At 45.7% G+C, this 18067-nt stretch overlaps 1 protein-coding gene across 1 annotated transcript; it reads left to right on the top strand.

The window, feature by feature from the left end:
* Window positions 1-64: 64 nt before the first annotated feature.
* Window positions 65-16838, top strand: LOC144762284 (zinc finger BED domain-containing protein 6-like). Its single transcript, XM_078647421.1, has 4 exons — window positions 65-325; window positions 2934-3117; window positions 11146-14314; window positions 16574-16838. The coding sequence occupies exons 1-3, from the start codon at window positions 65-67 to the stop codon at window positions 14307-14309; spliced, it is 3609 nt and encodes a 1202-aa protein (XP_078503547.1). The 3' UTR covers window positions 14310-14314; window positions 16574-16838.
* Window positions 16839-18067: the final 1229 nt, after the last annotated feature.

The raw sequence follows: 18067 nt of genomic DNA, 5'->3' as shown, positions 1-18067 counted from the left end.
TATTACCATTCGTTACGGCTGGGCTGGATTGTGAACATCAATGGGCAGGAATTGGACAAAGACGATGACAGACGCTGGTCGGGATGGCTTGCCACCCTCAGAGACCTCCTCAAGACAATCCCATCAAACTGATGATGGAACCACACCTCTGCCGCCTGTTGACAAGCTGGATAGGATACTCCAGGAAATCCGGGAATCACGCTCGGCTATAGTGCAACAAATAGGCACTATATCCACTGAACTGAATTTGCTTAAAGACGATCAGAAGAAACTTGCGGATAAGGTGAAAGACTTTGACCACTCACGTACAACGCTACAACCACAGGTGAAGAAACACGACGTGCACATAAAATAGTTGCAGCAACAGGCTGAGGCGATGCAAGCCCGGGCTGATGATGCTGAAGGTAGGGCCCGACGCAATAATCTTCGCATTATTGGGTTTCCTGAAAGCGCAGAAGGGCAACATCCCGCAACCTTTGTTGAGGAGTGGTTGAAGACCAGTGTAGCCCCCACCAGCCTGTCAGCACATTTCAGGGTGGAACGGGCTCACCGAGTGCTGATGTGTAAACCCATCCCTGGCGTTAACCCACCCCCAGAATCCTAAACTATAGGGATCACGATCACATATTACAAACGGTCTGGGACACTGGTCCCATCCATTTTGACAATACAAAAATCTCTACCTTCCCGGATTATACACTAACAGTCTAACACCTACGTTACTCATTCATTGAGGTCAAGGCCCGAGTCAGCGCTGCAGGATTGACGTTTTCCCTTTTATTCCCTGCCAAATTCAAGATTATTCACAACCAACATGCCTGTTTCTTTGCCATCAGTGGAGGTCTCATTGGACTCAGACTCTGGGGGCAATATGACGTTATTTCCGTCTGTGTCCACACAGCTTAGCAACGATCCCTTAGCTGAATAAGTAATGTGAATGTGTTGTATTTTGAGGTATTATTTTTTCAGGTTCTCTGGTACTAGTCCATCCCCCCGAGTGGGAACGCTTATTTCTACATTGCATGCCGTCTCATTTATTATATCATGATCCAAACATAGGCAGCTTCACAGAAGGCTGCAGGGTAAGCTCAGATATTATGGTCCTGTGGCCCGGCCTGTCCTGGGTTACTCCACTTTTCATAGCTGATACTTACGTTCCTAAAGTAAGCAGCCTACCCCACAGATGAGAAGCCTTCTTGTTATTCAGTGTATTATGTGTCTTGCTCGCACACAGTTTGGTCAACTGAAGTTTAGTCGTTTGACCATGTATTGTGTTTTTGTTCTGTTATTTACGCTACTGATCTGTTTCCTGATGTTTCTGAGGGTGTGTGGTGTGGGTGCCTGTGGGGTAGTGGGGGGTGGATGGGACATATGTTTGGATGATATGCCCGTAGCAAAGTCATGTACTGTCATCTCCTGGAATATACTGGGGATGGGTTTTGTCAAGATTACGTTCCACAGGATCCGGTCGTTGCTAAAGGGGGTCCACCTCCTAACGTTACCAGCTCCCTGATCTTATTACACAGGCAATTGGAACCATTAGGCGAGGGAAGTCAGGAACGGGGAGGGGACTGCTGGGACAAAGGCTCTGAAATGATATAAGAACAAAACATAGGGTTAAACACTGCATGGCAATAACATGACTACTCTCATCAATTCTCGCTAAGAAGGAGTGACCTGTTTGGCTCATAACACACCTGAAACACAGAGTCAATAATTACCCAGCAGGGTAGCAAAGCAAACAAGGATTGGGTCTACAGCACTCCTAAATGAGAGCCTACTGATTCCCAACAACTTCTTGGAAATCAGTAAAAGCAAAGTACTCCAACTTGATATCAGGGAGAAACAAGGTTCCAAAGCATCTGGAATATTATAAAGCCATAACCAGACAGTAGATAAGGAAGAAAGTGTAATCCAAAGAGCTGTCTATACAAACGGCAGAATGTAGCAGCCGCCACAAAACTCCGCTGTATAAAGTAACGAAACACAACCAAGGTTCACGGCAGTAAGTGGTCAGCCAACACACCGTACTCCGCTACAAAACGCTGAATGATTAATCATTTACTGCAGCGCGTGGCAAGAAACACACTGCGCTCCGCATAAACGAAGGAAGAGGTAGATGTCACGGTGACATGTAGTTTGAACCACAATGTTCCGCAACACTAGAATTTATAGCTTTTGATCACTGCATTGACGCATGGCCAGCTGGCACACGGCGTACAGTACTTGTCAATAGCGCAGCCGCGCTGGAACACTTCGGAGACCCACGAACTCAGGAGACCTGACGTCGCAACGGTAACGTGTGGTCAGCCGACACACCACGTTCCGTTGTCAGAAAAGCAAGAGCAACTCGTTGTCACTCACCACCGCTGCCCCGATGTCTTAGGAAGCCTCCGAACAATCAGGGCGGGAAGCTGCCAAAAGAGAGAGAATCGAGACCCGTTCCACTGGACCTCCCGAACCGAAAACCGAGAATCCACAGAATTACGCGCATCCGCGTCTGCGCGTGCAGTCACTAAGTACCTTCCTGGTATGAAGGCTCATGGGAAATGTAGTTCCCATACTAGGTAGGCGCGAAGGGTGCCCAGATCCTGACAGGTTTGATACAGAAGCGGCATAGGATAGTTACCCAATTACACCGTCCCTGGGCACAGATAGTATATCTCCAAGAAACACACTTGATCTCTTCCGAACTTAATAAGGTGCAGAGATGATGGAGGGAACAATTGTGTGCTACTGTATACCCTACCTTCTCCCGAGGTGTGGCGATTTGGCTGTGAGCGGGAGCCCTTTTTTCCCTGACAGACAGCAGTATTGACAATCAGAGGAGGTATGTACTCTTACAGGGGACACTGGATGGTACACGGTTAGACTTGGGGTTGATCTACACGCCTAATACTGACTAAGATGCTTTCCTTTCTCCCCTTTCACAGGCCCTATCCGACTGGGCACAATATCCATGGATATTGGGAGGGGATTTTAATGCCGTGTTTGATGCACGCCTTGACCGATCACTCATCTCCTTATCCAACGTGGCCACCACTGTACAAGCGGCCAACTTGGCTAATTGGACGAAGGAGTGGGGACTGTTGTACGTGTGGAGGATGCAACATGTAGGTATGCATGAATACTCATTCAATTCCTACCCACACTCCTTGCACACACATCTGGATAATTTCCTTTGCTCCCCAGACCTGTTCTCTGTGATAGTGCACACCTCATATTTGGGTAAAACCATCTCAGACCATAACCCCTTGGAGTTGGTACTTAACTGGGGTCGAACCCCCACGCCGATTCCCACATGGCACCTACAACCTTTACAACTGGAAGACCCGATTTACCGGGATAAATTGGCTGCTACCATTGATACCTACTTTACGGACATCGAGGTTATGGCGACGTCTAGGCTTGTTGAATGGGAAGCGTTCAAAACGATAATCAGAGGGGTCTCTATGGGGACACTGATAGGGATTCAGTGAGAAGCCATACGAGATCTTACAGACCAGGAGTGTTTGTTACAAGCGCTAGAAATAGCTGCTCAAACTGATGACAGGAAAGAACTGGACCTCCAGGAAGCCAGGATTAGATATGCCAAGCTGTTAGAACACTTGAGAGGGCTAGACTTGTGTGCATACACACTGCACACTCATGCAGATTCGGACAGGTCAGGCACACTACTGATCAGGTTGATTAGACCGCAGCCTTCCCCTACACCTATTCTGGCTATACGTAATAACCACCACGAATTGTTCACCACACAGGTGGACATTAATAAAATGTTCCATGATTATTGTGCAACTTTTGACGCTGCCCCCCCTCATGACACAACGGTCGCAACCACTACATTCTTGGAGTCGCTAGTACTTCCCACTATCACAGCAGCTAAGGCTGAGGACTTGGCGGACCCCTGACTGCTCCCGAAATCTGTGGTGCTATACGAGGAATTGCTCGCAACAAGACCCCAGGCTCTGATGGGCTCCCCACTGAATTTTATTCCATCTTTACAGCACCCATAGTTTCTAAACTTCTCCAACTGTACACTACTGCCCTGGCAGAGGGTAGCTTGCCCCCTACGACTAGGGAGGCAATAGTGACCTCTTTGTTGAAACCTAATAAGTCTCCAACAGATCTCACAGCATATAGGCCCCTATCGATCCTTAATATGGAGTACAAAATTCTTAGTAAGCTCCAAGCATCGAGACTGCTTCCCTTACTCTTCACTCTGATCCACACAGACCAATGCAGCTTTATATCTAAATGCAGCACCTCCTTGAACATACGTCGCCTCTATGCCCTCTTGCATTCTGCCCAAACCAGTTCCCTCCATGTGGGTTGCCTCTCCTTAGACATACGTCAGGCATTTGACTCTTTAAGTTGGTCGTATATGCTGGCTACATTGGTTAAGTATGGGATTCACCCAACATTTATTAAATGGGTGACAATACTTTACACTAAACCTACAGCAAGGGCCAAGACCGGCACCAATATCTCTTCAGCATATAATGTGTTTCGGGGTACTCAGCAAGGTTGCCCGTTGTCGCCCTTGCTGTTTGTGCTTGCTCTAGAACCCCTGGCACAACAGCTATGCTGCACGATGGCACCGTATGGCATCCTGGTGGGTCGGCTACATCATTCTGTTTCCGCGTATGCGGATAACATGTTGCCTTATTTTGCAGATTTGCATATACATATGGCGCCTATCACCTTGCTGTTTGAACAATTTGGGGAGATATCGGGATTAAGCCTTTTTGGTTCCAAATCAGTAGCTTTTTCCTTTTATGAAACATACACACTCCCCACGTTTCAATTTCGGATAATGCAGTTTAAGGTGGAACCCATTACTCTTAAATATTTAGGGATTTACAGTTACAGAACTACTTCGGACACCGTAGATGGCAATATTGTCCGGGCACTTAATGACCTCAAAAGCCCAAGTAGCATTTTGGAATACCTTGCATTGAACTACTGCGGGTCGTATAGCCATCTCTAAGATGGTTATGTTCCCTAGACTACTGTATCAATTTCTGAATCTCCCCATGGTTCTTCCTGCCTGGATCTATAGAGCACTACTAGATACGGTTTTTACATCATTACTTTGGGGGCATGGCCATCACAGATTGTCTCTTGCCAAAATGCAGTTAACCAGTATTGAAGATGGTGTGGGAGCACTAGATGTTAAAGCCTATTCTATAGTAGGCCAATTACAATGGTCGGCTTATTGGTTGGGTGGCCATAATTTATTTGAGATAGAATATTTGCCCGAACTCTTAAGGCTGGGACATTACATTCCTTATTATGCCCTGGAGCGACTAAGGTGAAAGACCCTCCATTTCGTTTACATATTGCACTCCACTATTGGAAACTGGCAATGAAATATGCTAACACACCAGTGACATATGCCCCAAATGTACCCCTGTGCGGTTTACCCACGTTACGAGGAGTATTGTCTGCCGCTAGAGTGCGCGGCTGGGTGGTGTCCGGTGCGTACACTGTTGGGGACACATTTCTGGATAGAAATTTAATGCCTCATGAAGAATTTGTACAGACCCATTTGGCTCCTCCCACACTGTTCTTAACACATGCTGAGGTCACACAATATGTGCGTAGATACTGGTTACTGGGCCAGAAAGAGCCCCGGACCTTCGGATTGTTGCAGACACTGTACATTATGGGACATGGTAGTCATCTGATTAGGTGGTTGTATTGAGGTCTACGGCCCCATCTGGTAGTTTCCTTGTTGACTCTTCGTCAAAGATTGAAGGCGGAGGTGTCCAGGGAACCTACTGACAGGGAGTTGATACAGGTCCTTGAATATCCCAGGCGTGTCTCCCGAAATGCCCGACTTAAAACAATATAACTGTTTGTATTGCATAGGGCCTATCTCACACCTCTGGCAATACATAATATGTTCCCCAATTCCTCATTGGAGTGTCCTAGGTGTCGTAACCTGGAGGCATATTTTATCCACATGTTTTAGACCTGCCCCTCCCTTGTGGAATTTTGGACTGAGGTTCTACAAGGCCTCACATACCTCTCTGAGCATTCCTCTTGGAACACACCTGAAGCCTGCCTCCTAGAGCTCGTTCCTCTTCTCAGGAAGGCAAAACTGTTGCACCTCTTTCTGAGTCTCATCTTAATGCTGGTCAAGAGATTTATCACACAACAATAGAAATCAAACAGGGCACCACGCAAAGGGAAGTGGAGGGAGGACGTTATAGAATGGGCCACTGCTGAGAGGGAGGCATTGTACCCTGAACAATAAAGAGGGTTAAGGAAGAAACCAATATCTTTAGAATGCGCTCAACTTTTATAACATTTCAAAACACAAAATGTAGATGTCACTGATGACTAATGTGATACTGAAATCGCAGCCTGCTTTCCCTCCCTCCCCCCTTTTCTTTTCCTCCTTCCCTCATCCCTCACTCCCCTTCCCCACCTTTTTTCCTTCTTTCTCGCTCCTCTTCCCCCTTCCCCGTCTTTCCATTCTCCCCTTCTCCCCCTTTCCCATCCCGCTCCTGGTAATGGTGCCCCTGCCCTGACCTACCCCCGCTGGAAGTTGGAACAGACACTTAGTTCTTAGTAGCACAGTTCTTTATTGTTGTATCTTTATGATGTAGTGTAGTTCCCATATTCCCAATAGGTTCTGCGTATTGGAATAAAATATCCTATACATGTGACGTAGGACTTATGTCGACTAGGTCTCTATCGAATATATTAAACTTAATTGTGAGTGCCAGCTAGCTCAGAGGTCACTAGAAACTTTCTTGAATGAACAACAAGGGATTAGTTTCTGACAACCGCATAAACATGACAACTTTGTTTCCCCAAGATAAAACGTATCTTCAGAGTTAAGAAAACAATAGATAGATATTTTACTCAGTCAATCGTGCATGCTTTGTTTCACTAGAGGTGCAGAGAAATAGAGAGACGGGCGTTCTCAGTAAAATGTATTTATTGAACAGTCTTCTTTCTCATGCAGAAGAAATTAACTGCTACAATCGTAATACTGGCTGCAAAGTATAATGCATAGAGCAAGAACAGTATTATAAAATAATACTGTAAAAGCATGGTATGGTTTCTAAGCAATAAAATACATAGAATACATACATGAATAAATAAAGACTAAAAGTACTCAACTGGTGTTTCTAAAATACGCCTACCCCGATGTACCTAACCTGGGTCTAGTACAAGGGAAGAAGTAAGTGAGGTGTAGCATAAGCTTAGTATTCTTTTTGCCAAGAATCTATCCAAGATTTCTCTTAGGATCTAATCAGCTCCGTACCTTGGTTTAGAATGAATGAGGTCTGGTATCTCTCTGTCTCAGGACTCGATTTCCCAACAACCCGCAAGGGTAGCTTGGAAACACTGGAGCTAGATTTCTCGGCTGCTGGAGGGTCGGCTTCCTTCGGCACTTGCTGCAGTTAGATGCGTCGGGCAAGTAGATAGTCGAACTGCTCCAAACCACCAGGAGCTTGCTAGGGCATATTTATTAACCCTGGGCGAAGAACTACGCTCCGTTCGCGGAGCTTGCGGAGTTTCGGCAGCTCCGCGTTCCGCGGAGAACGCGTAGCTGTCGATAACTCCGCGATCCGGTGCGTAGCGTAGTTCTCGCGCGCTGAATAACATTATCGCGTGCGCGGCAATGGCTTACCTTCGTTCTGCGTTCGTTTTTTCCTGGTCGCTTGTGCCACCATGTTTGGAAACACTCTCGCACAGTCCCGTGCGACTGTGCGAACGCGATAACGTCATTTTGATGCGAGATAGCGTCATAAGGATGCGCGAGGATGCTTTTTGGTAAGATCGAGTTGCCGAACACGCAGAAACTGCATTCTTGCACAGAATAACTCGCGAGCATGTTAAAACCATAATAAATTACCATTTTGGTTAGGAAAAAAAAGCAAAAAACCTTAAAGTTGTACCTTTGGCTTTATTTTTAGGGGGGAAGGACCCCTCTTTTTGTTTCTACTCTTGTTTTGCAGAGTAAGGAGGAAGGGCTCTTGAGTTTACAACTTCCTGTTCCTGTCCACCAGGCTCCTCCCAGTGCTTTGTCCATGTGGTGCTCACTTTCCTTTGGATTTTGAGCTGGAAGGATCACTTTCTGTCTGTGTTGGCTGCATTACTGATTTACCTTGGATTTAATGAGGACTTTTTGAATTGGAATTCTCTTTTTCAAGTAAGTTTGTGTAATGTATGAGTGATGTAGACTTGTGCTTGTTTGATTTGATTTTTTTTTTAACAACAGTATTCAATCCTGGAATGAAATTATTGATGGAGGCCTGTACTTTCATGAGGTCCCAAATTGTAATTTTTTTCTAACATTGCATTTTGTGGAATTTAAAATGTTTCTAATTTTTAAGCCAATATCTGACCCTAGTACCCCATGTAGTTAGTGTGTAGGCATGCATGAGTTCATTGTATTAACTTTCTGTGGTTGGCCTGGCCATGTGTTGGCGGCCATTTAATGTTTCCAGCCACTTTGCTCTTGCCATAGGCCTCCAACCTTGTGGCCTACTCTGGCAGTAGGCCATAGGTACTACTCATAGGGTCATGAAAGTTAATCAACTGTTTTTGTGGTGTACCCTTAATGTGAAAATCATGGATGGCTTGGATTGATATAGAAAATCTTATTTTTATGTGTGGGGTATTTCTGGTTTTGGGTGTGTTTAAACTTTAAATACTCTGTCAATTTCTGCCATTAGGTAACCCTAGGAATACAGCTTGGGTAGTTTTGGTAACTTCGCACCATGTGAGCACGTGAACTTACATTTTTTGTCTTGTTCGCGCACTCAATGTACTTGCTCGGGAACGCGAACACGACTTTTTATTCCGTTGGCGCTGCCGAACATGCCGATTTAGCATTCTCGCGGACAATATGTCCCGAGTTGCATAAAAGTTTCTCAAAAATGTTGCAGGTCTTTCTTGTGCACCTAAAAATTCCTCATTTATGTTATGTTCTCATTTTGGTAGTAGTTTTCTCTTTTTGGAGCATGGACCACTTCCATTTTCTCTCCTCTGTTATTTTTTTTTTTTTTTTGGGGTGGGGTGACCAATTTGGGCGGTGGTGTGGTGTGTCCATTTTCTGAAGCAAAGCATTGTCCCTTTGCCATAGGCATTATTGTCTGTCTTCTCTTTCTTGTCATGTTGTTGTTGGTGGCCAGGCCATGTGGTGGCGGCCATTTTGTGTATGCTTCCTTTGTGATTTATTTTGCCATGTTGTTGTTGGTGGCCAGGCCATGTGGTGGAGGCCATTTTGTAAAGTTGTCCATGTTGTTGTTGGTGGCCAGGCCCTATGGTGGTGATCTTTTTGTGTATGCTTCCTTTGTGATTTATTTTGCCATGTTGTTGTTGGTGGCCAGGCCATGTGGTGGAGGCCATTTTGTATATACATCCTTTGTGATTTTGCCATGTTGTTGTTGGTGGCCAGGCCATGTGGTGGCGGCCATTTTGTGTATGCTTCCTTTGTGATATATTTTGCCATGTTGTTGTTGGTGGCCAGGCCATGTGGTGGAGGCCATTTTGTATATACATCCTTTGTGATTTTGCCATGTTGTTGTTGGTGGCCAGGCCATGTGGTGGCGGCCATTTTGTGTATGCTTCCTTTGTGATATATTTTGCCATGTTGTTGTTGGTGGCCAGGCCATGTGGTGGAGGCCATTTTGTGTATACATCCTTTGTGATTTTGCCATGTTGTTGTTGGTGGCCAGGCCCTATGTCGGCGGCCATTTTGTGTGTCCTTCCTTTGTGCTTTTGCCATAGGCATAGGCCTCCAACCTTGTGGCCTACTCTGGCAGTAGGCCATAGGTACTACTCATAGGGTCATGAAAGTTAATCAACTGTTTTTGTGGTGTACCCTTAATGTGAAAATCATGGATGGCTTGGATTGATATAGAAAATCTTATTTTTATGTGTGGGGTATTTCTGGTTTTGGGTGTGTTTAAACTTTAAATACTCTGTCAATTTCTGCCATTAGGTAACCCTAGGAATACAGCTTGGGTAGTTTTGGTAACTTCGCACCATGTGAGCACGTGAACTTACATTTTTTGTCGTGTTCGCGCACTCAATGTACTTGCTCGGGAACGCGAACACGACTTTTTATTCCGTTCGCGCTGCCGAACATGCCGATTTAGCATTCTCGCGGACAATATGTCCCGAGTTGCATAAAAGTTTCTCAAAAATGTTGCAGGTCTTTCTTGTGCACCCAAAAAAACAGAATTTGTCATTTGGTTGTTGTTTTGGGAGCCTGGGCAGGGGTTTCTTTGTATGTGTTTTTGCGGTGTTATGTTTACAACCTCTGTCTTAGCCATGGGCTATTTATTCCTTGCACATTAACCTGTCATGTGCAGCAGGCATCCTCGTTTTTCTGTCCATATTGGTATCTATAGGCCTGCTTGACTTTATTGGTTCTTTCTGGACTTCATGTGGCCTTTGAGCTGTGGTGCTGCTGGACTGGTATTATTAGTCTTCTGTTTTGTCTTTTATACATTGACCTGTGTGTCTTTCAATTGTTCATGTTGCCTTACTGCTTGTTTGACTGATGTTCTTCTGCCTTCTTTACTTGTAGGTGCACAAAAAAGACTGAGGAGGTGCTGGTTGTTTTTTCATCCATCGCTCGTTCTACCGCCAGACGGACGTCCTTCAGTTGTACGCCACGTGTGGTGTGTGACTCATCTGACCAGACATCTCTGCAATTTGTGCTGCTGTGAGCTGACTGACATCAGAAGAAGATGGGCCCTAAGAAAACTACCAGGTCCTCCACCACAAAGAAAGTTGCTGCGAAGAAGGAACAGCAGAAGGAAGTGTCACTTAAGTCTGGTATGGACCCCAAAACCTTTTTTGGCACCCCAAAAGGTACGCCTGCAGCAGCGGGGTCTGGGGTGCAAGCTGGGACCAGCACATCTGCATTAGTGGGGGCAAGCCAGCATCCCAGGGCCAAGCACATGATGAGGGTCGAAGAGGTAGCCAGCCTTCTGCTTGCGAGCAGTGATACTGAGCCAGAACTAAACTTATCGCTGTCTCAAAGTAGTACACAATCCACGCAAGATGGAAGTGCTCAACAACCACCGCCAGCAGTAGATGTTCAACAACCACAACCACCGCCCGCAATAGGAGTTGTTCACCCACAACCACAACCACTTCCCGCAACAGTTGTTGAACAACCACAACCACCGCCCGCAACAGTTGTTGTTGAAAAACCCCAGCCCGCAATAGTACTTCCTCAAGAACAACAACCACCATCTCCGCACCAAATAGTAGTAGTTGTTCCTCCCGAAGTCGGGGCAGTTCAGGAAGTAGAGCCTCCTTCCGAGCAAGAAGAAGAGGAAGCCACTTCTGTAGGTGATCTATTTCCTTTGAATTCACCAAGGGAAAGGAGGGTTAGTGCATCGAGTTCTTCGCAAAGCATCCCTTCCGATGACCTTGATACGGATTGGCAGCCACAACTATCTGCGCATTCAAAGGAGAGACATCCCAAGAAGACCATGCTAGGAAAAAGGAAGTTTCCAGGCAGGCTTGAACTTATGGAGGTCGATGTAGGTGAGCAGGATACTGCTGGTGATAAAGACGGGTCTGACACTGTCATCATCACAAGCGTTATTCCTGGTGCAGAGGATGTAGAGACAAACATTTTCACCCTATCCAGAAATGCTGCAATGACTGATGAGCAGGTACCACGCATAACTCCTACACACTCAACACCCACAGTAACACCAGCTCCAATTTTTTCAACAGCGAAGGCCCGGCAGCATCCGACATCCAGCAGAAGCGCCACTTCAACAGAAGGAGGTAGTGGCAGTACTAGGACTGAGCTGTCCCATAGTGAAATTCCACAATCCTCCAGTCCATCCGGCATTGGCAGTGGGTCCTCCTCTTCCTATGGCAGGAGACAAAAGTTTACCTCCCCAGTGTGGGACTTCTTTACGGTTCACCCAGTTCAGGAGAACATTGCTGTATGCACCATTTGTCATGCCAATGTTAGTCGTGGTAAGCTTGGTACAAACTATGGGACTGGAGGCCAAACGACCCATTTGAAAAAAACACACGTGATCAGGTGGGAGAACCACCTTGCAAGCTTAAAAAATGTTAGCACTCGTGTTGGTGGGGATACAGTGGTACAAGGTCCACTCATGGTTGATCAGGAGGTAGAAGAAGAGGGAGACGATGACCTTCTATCTAGGAGTGGTACACAATCGACCCCTGTCGCCAGCACTGGAGTGGTAAAGACCACATCCTCCGCATCTGCAACTTCTCAGTGGCACCAGAGTCAGCTGGAAACACCAAGGAGTGCAAAGTCTGCGATGCAAGGTGGTCCGTCTAGCACAACTCAAAGACATGCAAAGCAGCTTACCATTCCTAGCATGTTAAGGCAGGAGGGAAAGTACGAGCGGAACCACCCAGTAGCACGTTTATACAATGCCAAACTTGCGAAAATGTTAGCACTGGACCTTCTCCCATTTTCATTTGTTGAGGCTGTTGGATTTCTGGAATTAGTGGCAACCCTCTGCCCAAAATGGAACGTTCCCAGTCGCTACTATTTTGCCCGAGTGGCTGTTCCAGCACTACACCACGATGTGCTGGAATTGATTGGGAAAGCCTTACAACAGAGTGTTGTCCATTGTATCCACCTGACAACAGACATGTGGAGCAGTTGCGATGCTACAGATTTCATGTGCATCACCGCACACTGGATCTCTTTTGCAGGTGTTAAAGACAAGTTAACTTCAGGCCTCCGTGACGTTGCTGGAATTTTTAATGATACGCGCAGACATGCAACTATAGCCATGTTTGGTATGGACAAAAGTCATACTGCTGAAAACATTTTGTCTGACTTTAATGACAAGGTCTTTGAATGGCTGAAACCAAGAGGCCTTAAGATTGGTTTTGTTTCCACCGACAATGGCAGTAATGTAGTGAAGGCAATGAGAGAAGGACATTATTTCAGGGTACCCTGTTTGGCACACTGCATAAACTTAGTCGTGCAAGACTTTCTGAAAAATGAAGCCAAAGTCAGCAACATAATGGCCATCTGCAGAAGAATATGCACGCACTTTAACCATTCTTTCAAAGGACGGAAGCTGCTACGGGTCATTCAGCAAGAGCATAGGTTGCCAGTCAAAGCACTGATACAGGAGGTCCCAACACGTTGGAACTCAACTTATTTCATGCTTGAGCGTCTCTTTGAGCAGTACATCCCACTGAATGCTTATGTCATGTCAAGAAGATTAGGGGATCCTACTGTTAATCTTAAAGCCCTGACCATTGAGATGTGGCAGTGGGACCTCATTAAATGCATCACAGAGATGCTACAACCCTTTGAGGTCTTCACACGTGCAGTTAGCAGGGAGGACTGTACTATGGGCCAAGCCATCCCATTGTTGTACATGCTTGAGCAACAGGTGAAGGAGGTCTGTGAAACATACGAAGGTGACGAACAAAAAGTTGATGCATATACCTTAGCCAAGGGCTTAGTCAACCGCTTGTGTGAAAATGTAAGGCTCAACAATATTGTGTCAGGTGAACATTACATAACTGCAACAATCTTGGATCCACGGTACAAATTATTTGTCAGCAGTAACGAAGTAATTCCATTTTCAGATGAGGATGTTGACAAGTACAAAACTTCCATAGCTGCGGAAGCTAATGAGTTAGAAACTGAACGGCTGTTACTTAAAGGCCTGCCACTGCCAGCCCAGGCCAGTCCAAGTACTCCTGACGCAAGTTCTTCACAGCGTGAGAGCAGTGCGTCTGCTTTCCAGCAGGCACCAACAGTACCAAAAGCAGCACCTACACGATCTGATTCAGCAGACCCAACCAAAAGCATAACTGCTTTTTTTCTACAGAAAGGGATGGGTAAGTCCGTTGCTGTTGCAAAGGGAAAAGAGGACCAGCAAAGCCGAGCACCAATGAACATTGAGCGGATGGTTCAGGCCTATCTGGATGACACAACAGAGGTGTTCATGGAGCAAAGCCCATTGGTCTATTGGTATGAAAGAAGGAGACAGTGGCCAGTGCTGAGCAGGCTGGCGATAAAGTATCTGGCTTGTCCTGTAGCCAGTGTCTCCTCTGAGCGGGTTTTCAGTGCTGCTGGTGCCATTGTCACATCGAAAAGGACTAGTCTCTCCCCCAAAAGCGTGGAGCGGCTGACAATGATAAAAATGAATCAACGCTTCATACCACCAGACTATCAAGTACGTGAATCACCGCCGGATGAAGAAAGCGAGTGTGAAGAAGACGTCCTCACTACTGGGTTACATGACCTACTTCTGTCTGAACGCACAGAGTTTGAGGACGAGCTCCTCTTCCCTGACAACTAGGACAGGTATGTTAAAGGAATGATGCAATGCATTGCATAGGATTGTTTAGCCGACTCTGAGCAAATGTGCATGGAATTAAAGTATACTAGTAGTAACTTCAGACTCACGTGATGGGCAATTTTCCCATGTTATTTAATAATATAAATTATTTATGCACTTGTGACCCTACTACTACAGGTGCAGTCAGTACTTAATTTATCGTTCGTAGTGCATGTTCATGTTGCACAACGTACATTATTTGGTGAAACAGTCCCCCCTCCACCCCCCCAACAAACACAAATGAACTTCAAATGTTTTCTTGTGAAAATAATATCTTTGTTTTATTTTTATATTTTAATAATGATAATAGAAAAATAAAATATATAACAAATGTAACCCCCTGACCCAGAGCTGTCCCTACCCTCCCCTAACCCCAACCAAATTTCAACCCAAATGTACACCCCAACTCCCACATCCCACCCACCAACAAAAGGATTAAAAAAGGGGCAAAAAACAGGGTCCATTTCAAAGCCGGCGGGCTTTCAGGTGTTTGTCCACCAGTATCTTGACACGCTCCTCTAGACCGTCCTCCTGCTTCTTCCGCTCCTCCTCCAACTTCGCTACCCGGCGGAGAATCTTTGCTTTGAAATCACGGCACCTACACTTGCATGCATGTTGTTGTTGTTGTTGTTGTGGGGGGGCCGCCGAAGATGTAACAATGCGGCGGCGGGCGGCTGCCTGACCACGGCGACGTAGTCCTGCAGGCTTGGGGCCCGGGGCATTGGAAGAGGCAGCAGCTGCTGCCGCCGCCTCCTCCTCCTCCTCCTCGGCCTGATCCACCAGCCGGCGGTAGGCCTCTACAATTGCCTGCAGTTTCCGCTGCCGGGCCCGGACTGCCAACTCCTTCCTGGTTGGTTTTTGGGAAGGAGTAACTATAAAGAAAGAAACAGAATTGTTAATCCAAACTCCCCGCAAATCAAGAACACAACATTGATTCAACACATAGTGGGCGGCACAGTAGCACTAGCAAGCAAGCTGAGTACCAGAAATTGTGTTGCGTCTATCTTGAACATTCTACAGCCTCTATTAATTTTTCGGACTTTTTGTCACGGCTTTATGCCTGCCCTATTAGCATGGGTGTACTTCAACGGTCACACACATTAGAACGAACACCTGTCTTTTACATATCTCCTTTTGTTCCGGGAAGGCGGGAACACTCTCAAAGTAACATTAATTAACAGGGGGCAGCTAGTAGCACATGTCTAGTAAAGACTATAATACTTTATACCGCGCAACAAACCTTATTTGGTTTGTGTTTCACCAGCAACGACCCATGCACCCAGTCGTCCCCTCCTTCCCTTGCCTTTGGGTTTGCCCAAAACACCGCTGCTGCTGAGACAATCCACTAACCACCGGTATTGGGTGTGTCTCCCAACCACGCTGGCAGCTGTGTTTTCCCCTTTACATGCTTTAACAACAACCCATGCATCCGACTGCTATCAGGCACTTGCATTACTGTAGTGGTAATGCTTAGCATGCTAATGACAAGTAAAGGTAACATCATATATTTTCCAGTAGAGTACAGTGAGAAAGTTTTCCCCTCCCACCAAGTAATGCAGATCACTATTGAATGTAACTTACCATCGCCCGCCGCTGTTGGCTCCCCCCCCACTGCTGCTGGTGTAGGTGCCTCTGTTCCTCCTGTCCCCGCCGGAAGCGCTGAAGCTGCGCCGCTGTCCCCGTCGGCACTGGTCGATGGTAAAGGTTCTGCACCTATAAAAATAAGTACGCCTTTTTAGATGGATGCACAGCCCCCTTTGTACTTGTTCACCAAGAATGGAGTTCTTCAAAACAGTTAAGTCCAACGTACGTAATCAGTATGAGTCCACATTGCATAGTACAGCAGAGTCACTACACATATTATTAGCATTCATTGTTATGGTATGGTACCCAAGCTCATCTCATCTGTCCTGCTACTCTAGTCCTTGGAAATTGGAAGTGAACTATGTAACCTTTGTACATCAATGTATCCAGTTTTGCGCATGTGTTAACTCGCAGCTTGTTGCGCAGTACGAGAAGACGCTCTGGGGCAACACATCATTGTTCAATGCATACACCTGAAGAGGTGGGAAAGTAAAAGGGCCCGTATTTAAGTTTTCTATGTGGATTGTGGGATAGAGTTTGCTTACAGGTTACAACTTCTTTTTAGCATGGCTGCATAAAACTGGCATAAATGTATTTAATACTGTCTAACGTGCACCACTTTTGTCATTATTTTTCGGCAGGTGAGAAGATTGCCTTCTACGAAGCGGACATTTCCATAGCTTACAAAAAAAGAGGAATATCTGACCAGTATACGTTGGTGAGAGGTCTCCGATAGTTGCCACATTTCCCTATTGTGCACTAGTAGCTGTACAAATGTTGATTACTTTATTATGCCTGTTTTAACTCTGGATTTTTTCTGGTGGGCCCTTCAACGTATTGGACGGAAGCACTTAAAAACATTGATGTTACTTACTTACTTCTAACAAAATAAAGCTTTTGAATGACCACTTTGACTCTGAAGTTTATTTTCAGTGTCTGTTGTCTTAGAGACTCACACGAGTGAGTGAGCAAAAGGGGGTTTCTTAGGCAACGGTTTGTGTCCTAAAAGCATTCGGCATCTTGGTATTGGGGTTCAGGAGTGTGATTTGAACAATAGACCAATGACTCAGGCCATATAGGCTGACGTTCAGTGAATTGTGCGTTCCTCAGAGTTCTGTGACTGAGGTGTAAGTAAGGTCCAACCTGCCTATCAGTACCAACAACATCCAATTTTCGTGTGCATAGTTACATAGTTGTGTAATATGTATATAACTCCATAGGAGATAGAAGAATACCCACAAGACTAGTAGTGGTATACTAACGTTTACAAAAATACTAGACAAACATCATTCTGGATGCCTACTTGGTTGCTGTCAATTGACAAAGCACTGCAGACACATTACAGAGGAAAAAACAAGCACTGTTGGACTTACTGGGGACAGCAGCAGGATCCTCAGTAGAGGAGCTCTGTGTAACTGGTGGTTCACCCGCCGACTCGGTCCCTGTATTCTGCTTGCCCCTGGGTTCTGTGGTTCATGTAAAAATTAAAATAATAAACAAAGATAAAAACATTGAGTGATGTGAAACATAGACATCATTGCAAATCACACTGCTACAGTGGAACAGAGCCGGAGGCAACAAATCCATGCCAGGGGCCGCAACGCAAATATGTATCCATCCTTAGAGTATTATTAAATTAAGGATATCTATTGGTGCGGTGGCCCCTGAAGTTTGGTGCCCCTGTGCAGTTGCACAGCTTGCACATGCCCCCTAGAGCCGGCCCTGGCTGAGGTAAGAAGAACAAAGTAACGTTAGCATTCTTTGCAAGAAAAGGATTCCATTCATGCAGAAGAGAAGGCCGTGAAAAAAATGCTACAATATGCAAACAACGTACAATTATCCATCCACCGCTATTTCACTGACGGACAAAGGAAGGACAAGACTCTATTAATAGCATTAACTAACTTCAGTTCTCAGCAATAAAGAAAATCTCACATCAATAAACAGCAACAGCTAGCGCCAAGTTGAAACAACACGCAAGAGCCAGTGAAGAAGAAGAACACTGTCATACAATGACAGTAGATATACCGGAATACATCGCAAATGTAACTAGGGGCAACAGTCATCGCGTTACTTATTCAGCCAATATTTACAAAGATACAATAACAATATTTATACAACTATATATATATATA

Source organism: Lissotriton helveticus, chromosome 6 (genome assembly GCF_964261635.1).
Source record: "Lissotriton helveticus chromosome 6, aLisHel1.1, whole genome shotgun sequence".
NCBI classification, from domain to species: domain Eukaryota; kingdom Metazoa; phylum Chordata; class Amphibia; order Caudata; family Salamandridae; genus Lissotriton; species Lissotriton helveticus.
The sequence above is the reverse complement of the archived record's forward strand: the minus strand, read 5'-3'. Positions and strand labels throughout refer to the sequence as shown.

Bases quoted from the DNA above. Each gene is read 5' to 3' on its own strand.
- LOC144762284 (XM_078647421.1), top strand. From the start codon at position 65: ATGACAGACGCTGGTCGGGATGGCTTGCCACCCTCAGAGACCTCCTCA. The intron at 326-2,933 runs GTGAAGAAACAC...CCCCTTTCACAG, and splicing joins GTACAACGCTACAACCACAG to GCCCTATCCGACTGGGCACA. The intron at 3,118-11,145 runs GTATGCATGAAT...TTCCCGCAACAG, and splicing joins GTGGAGGATGCAACATGTAG to TTGTTGAACAACCACAACCA.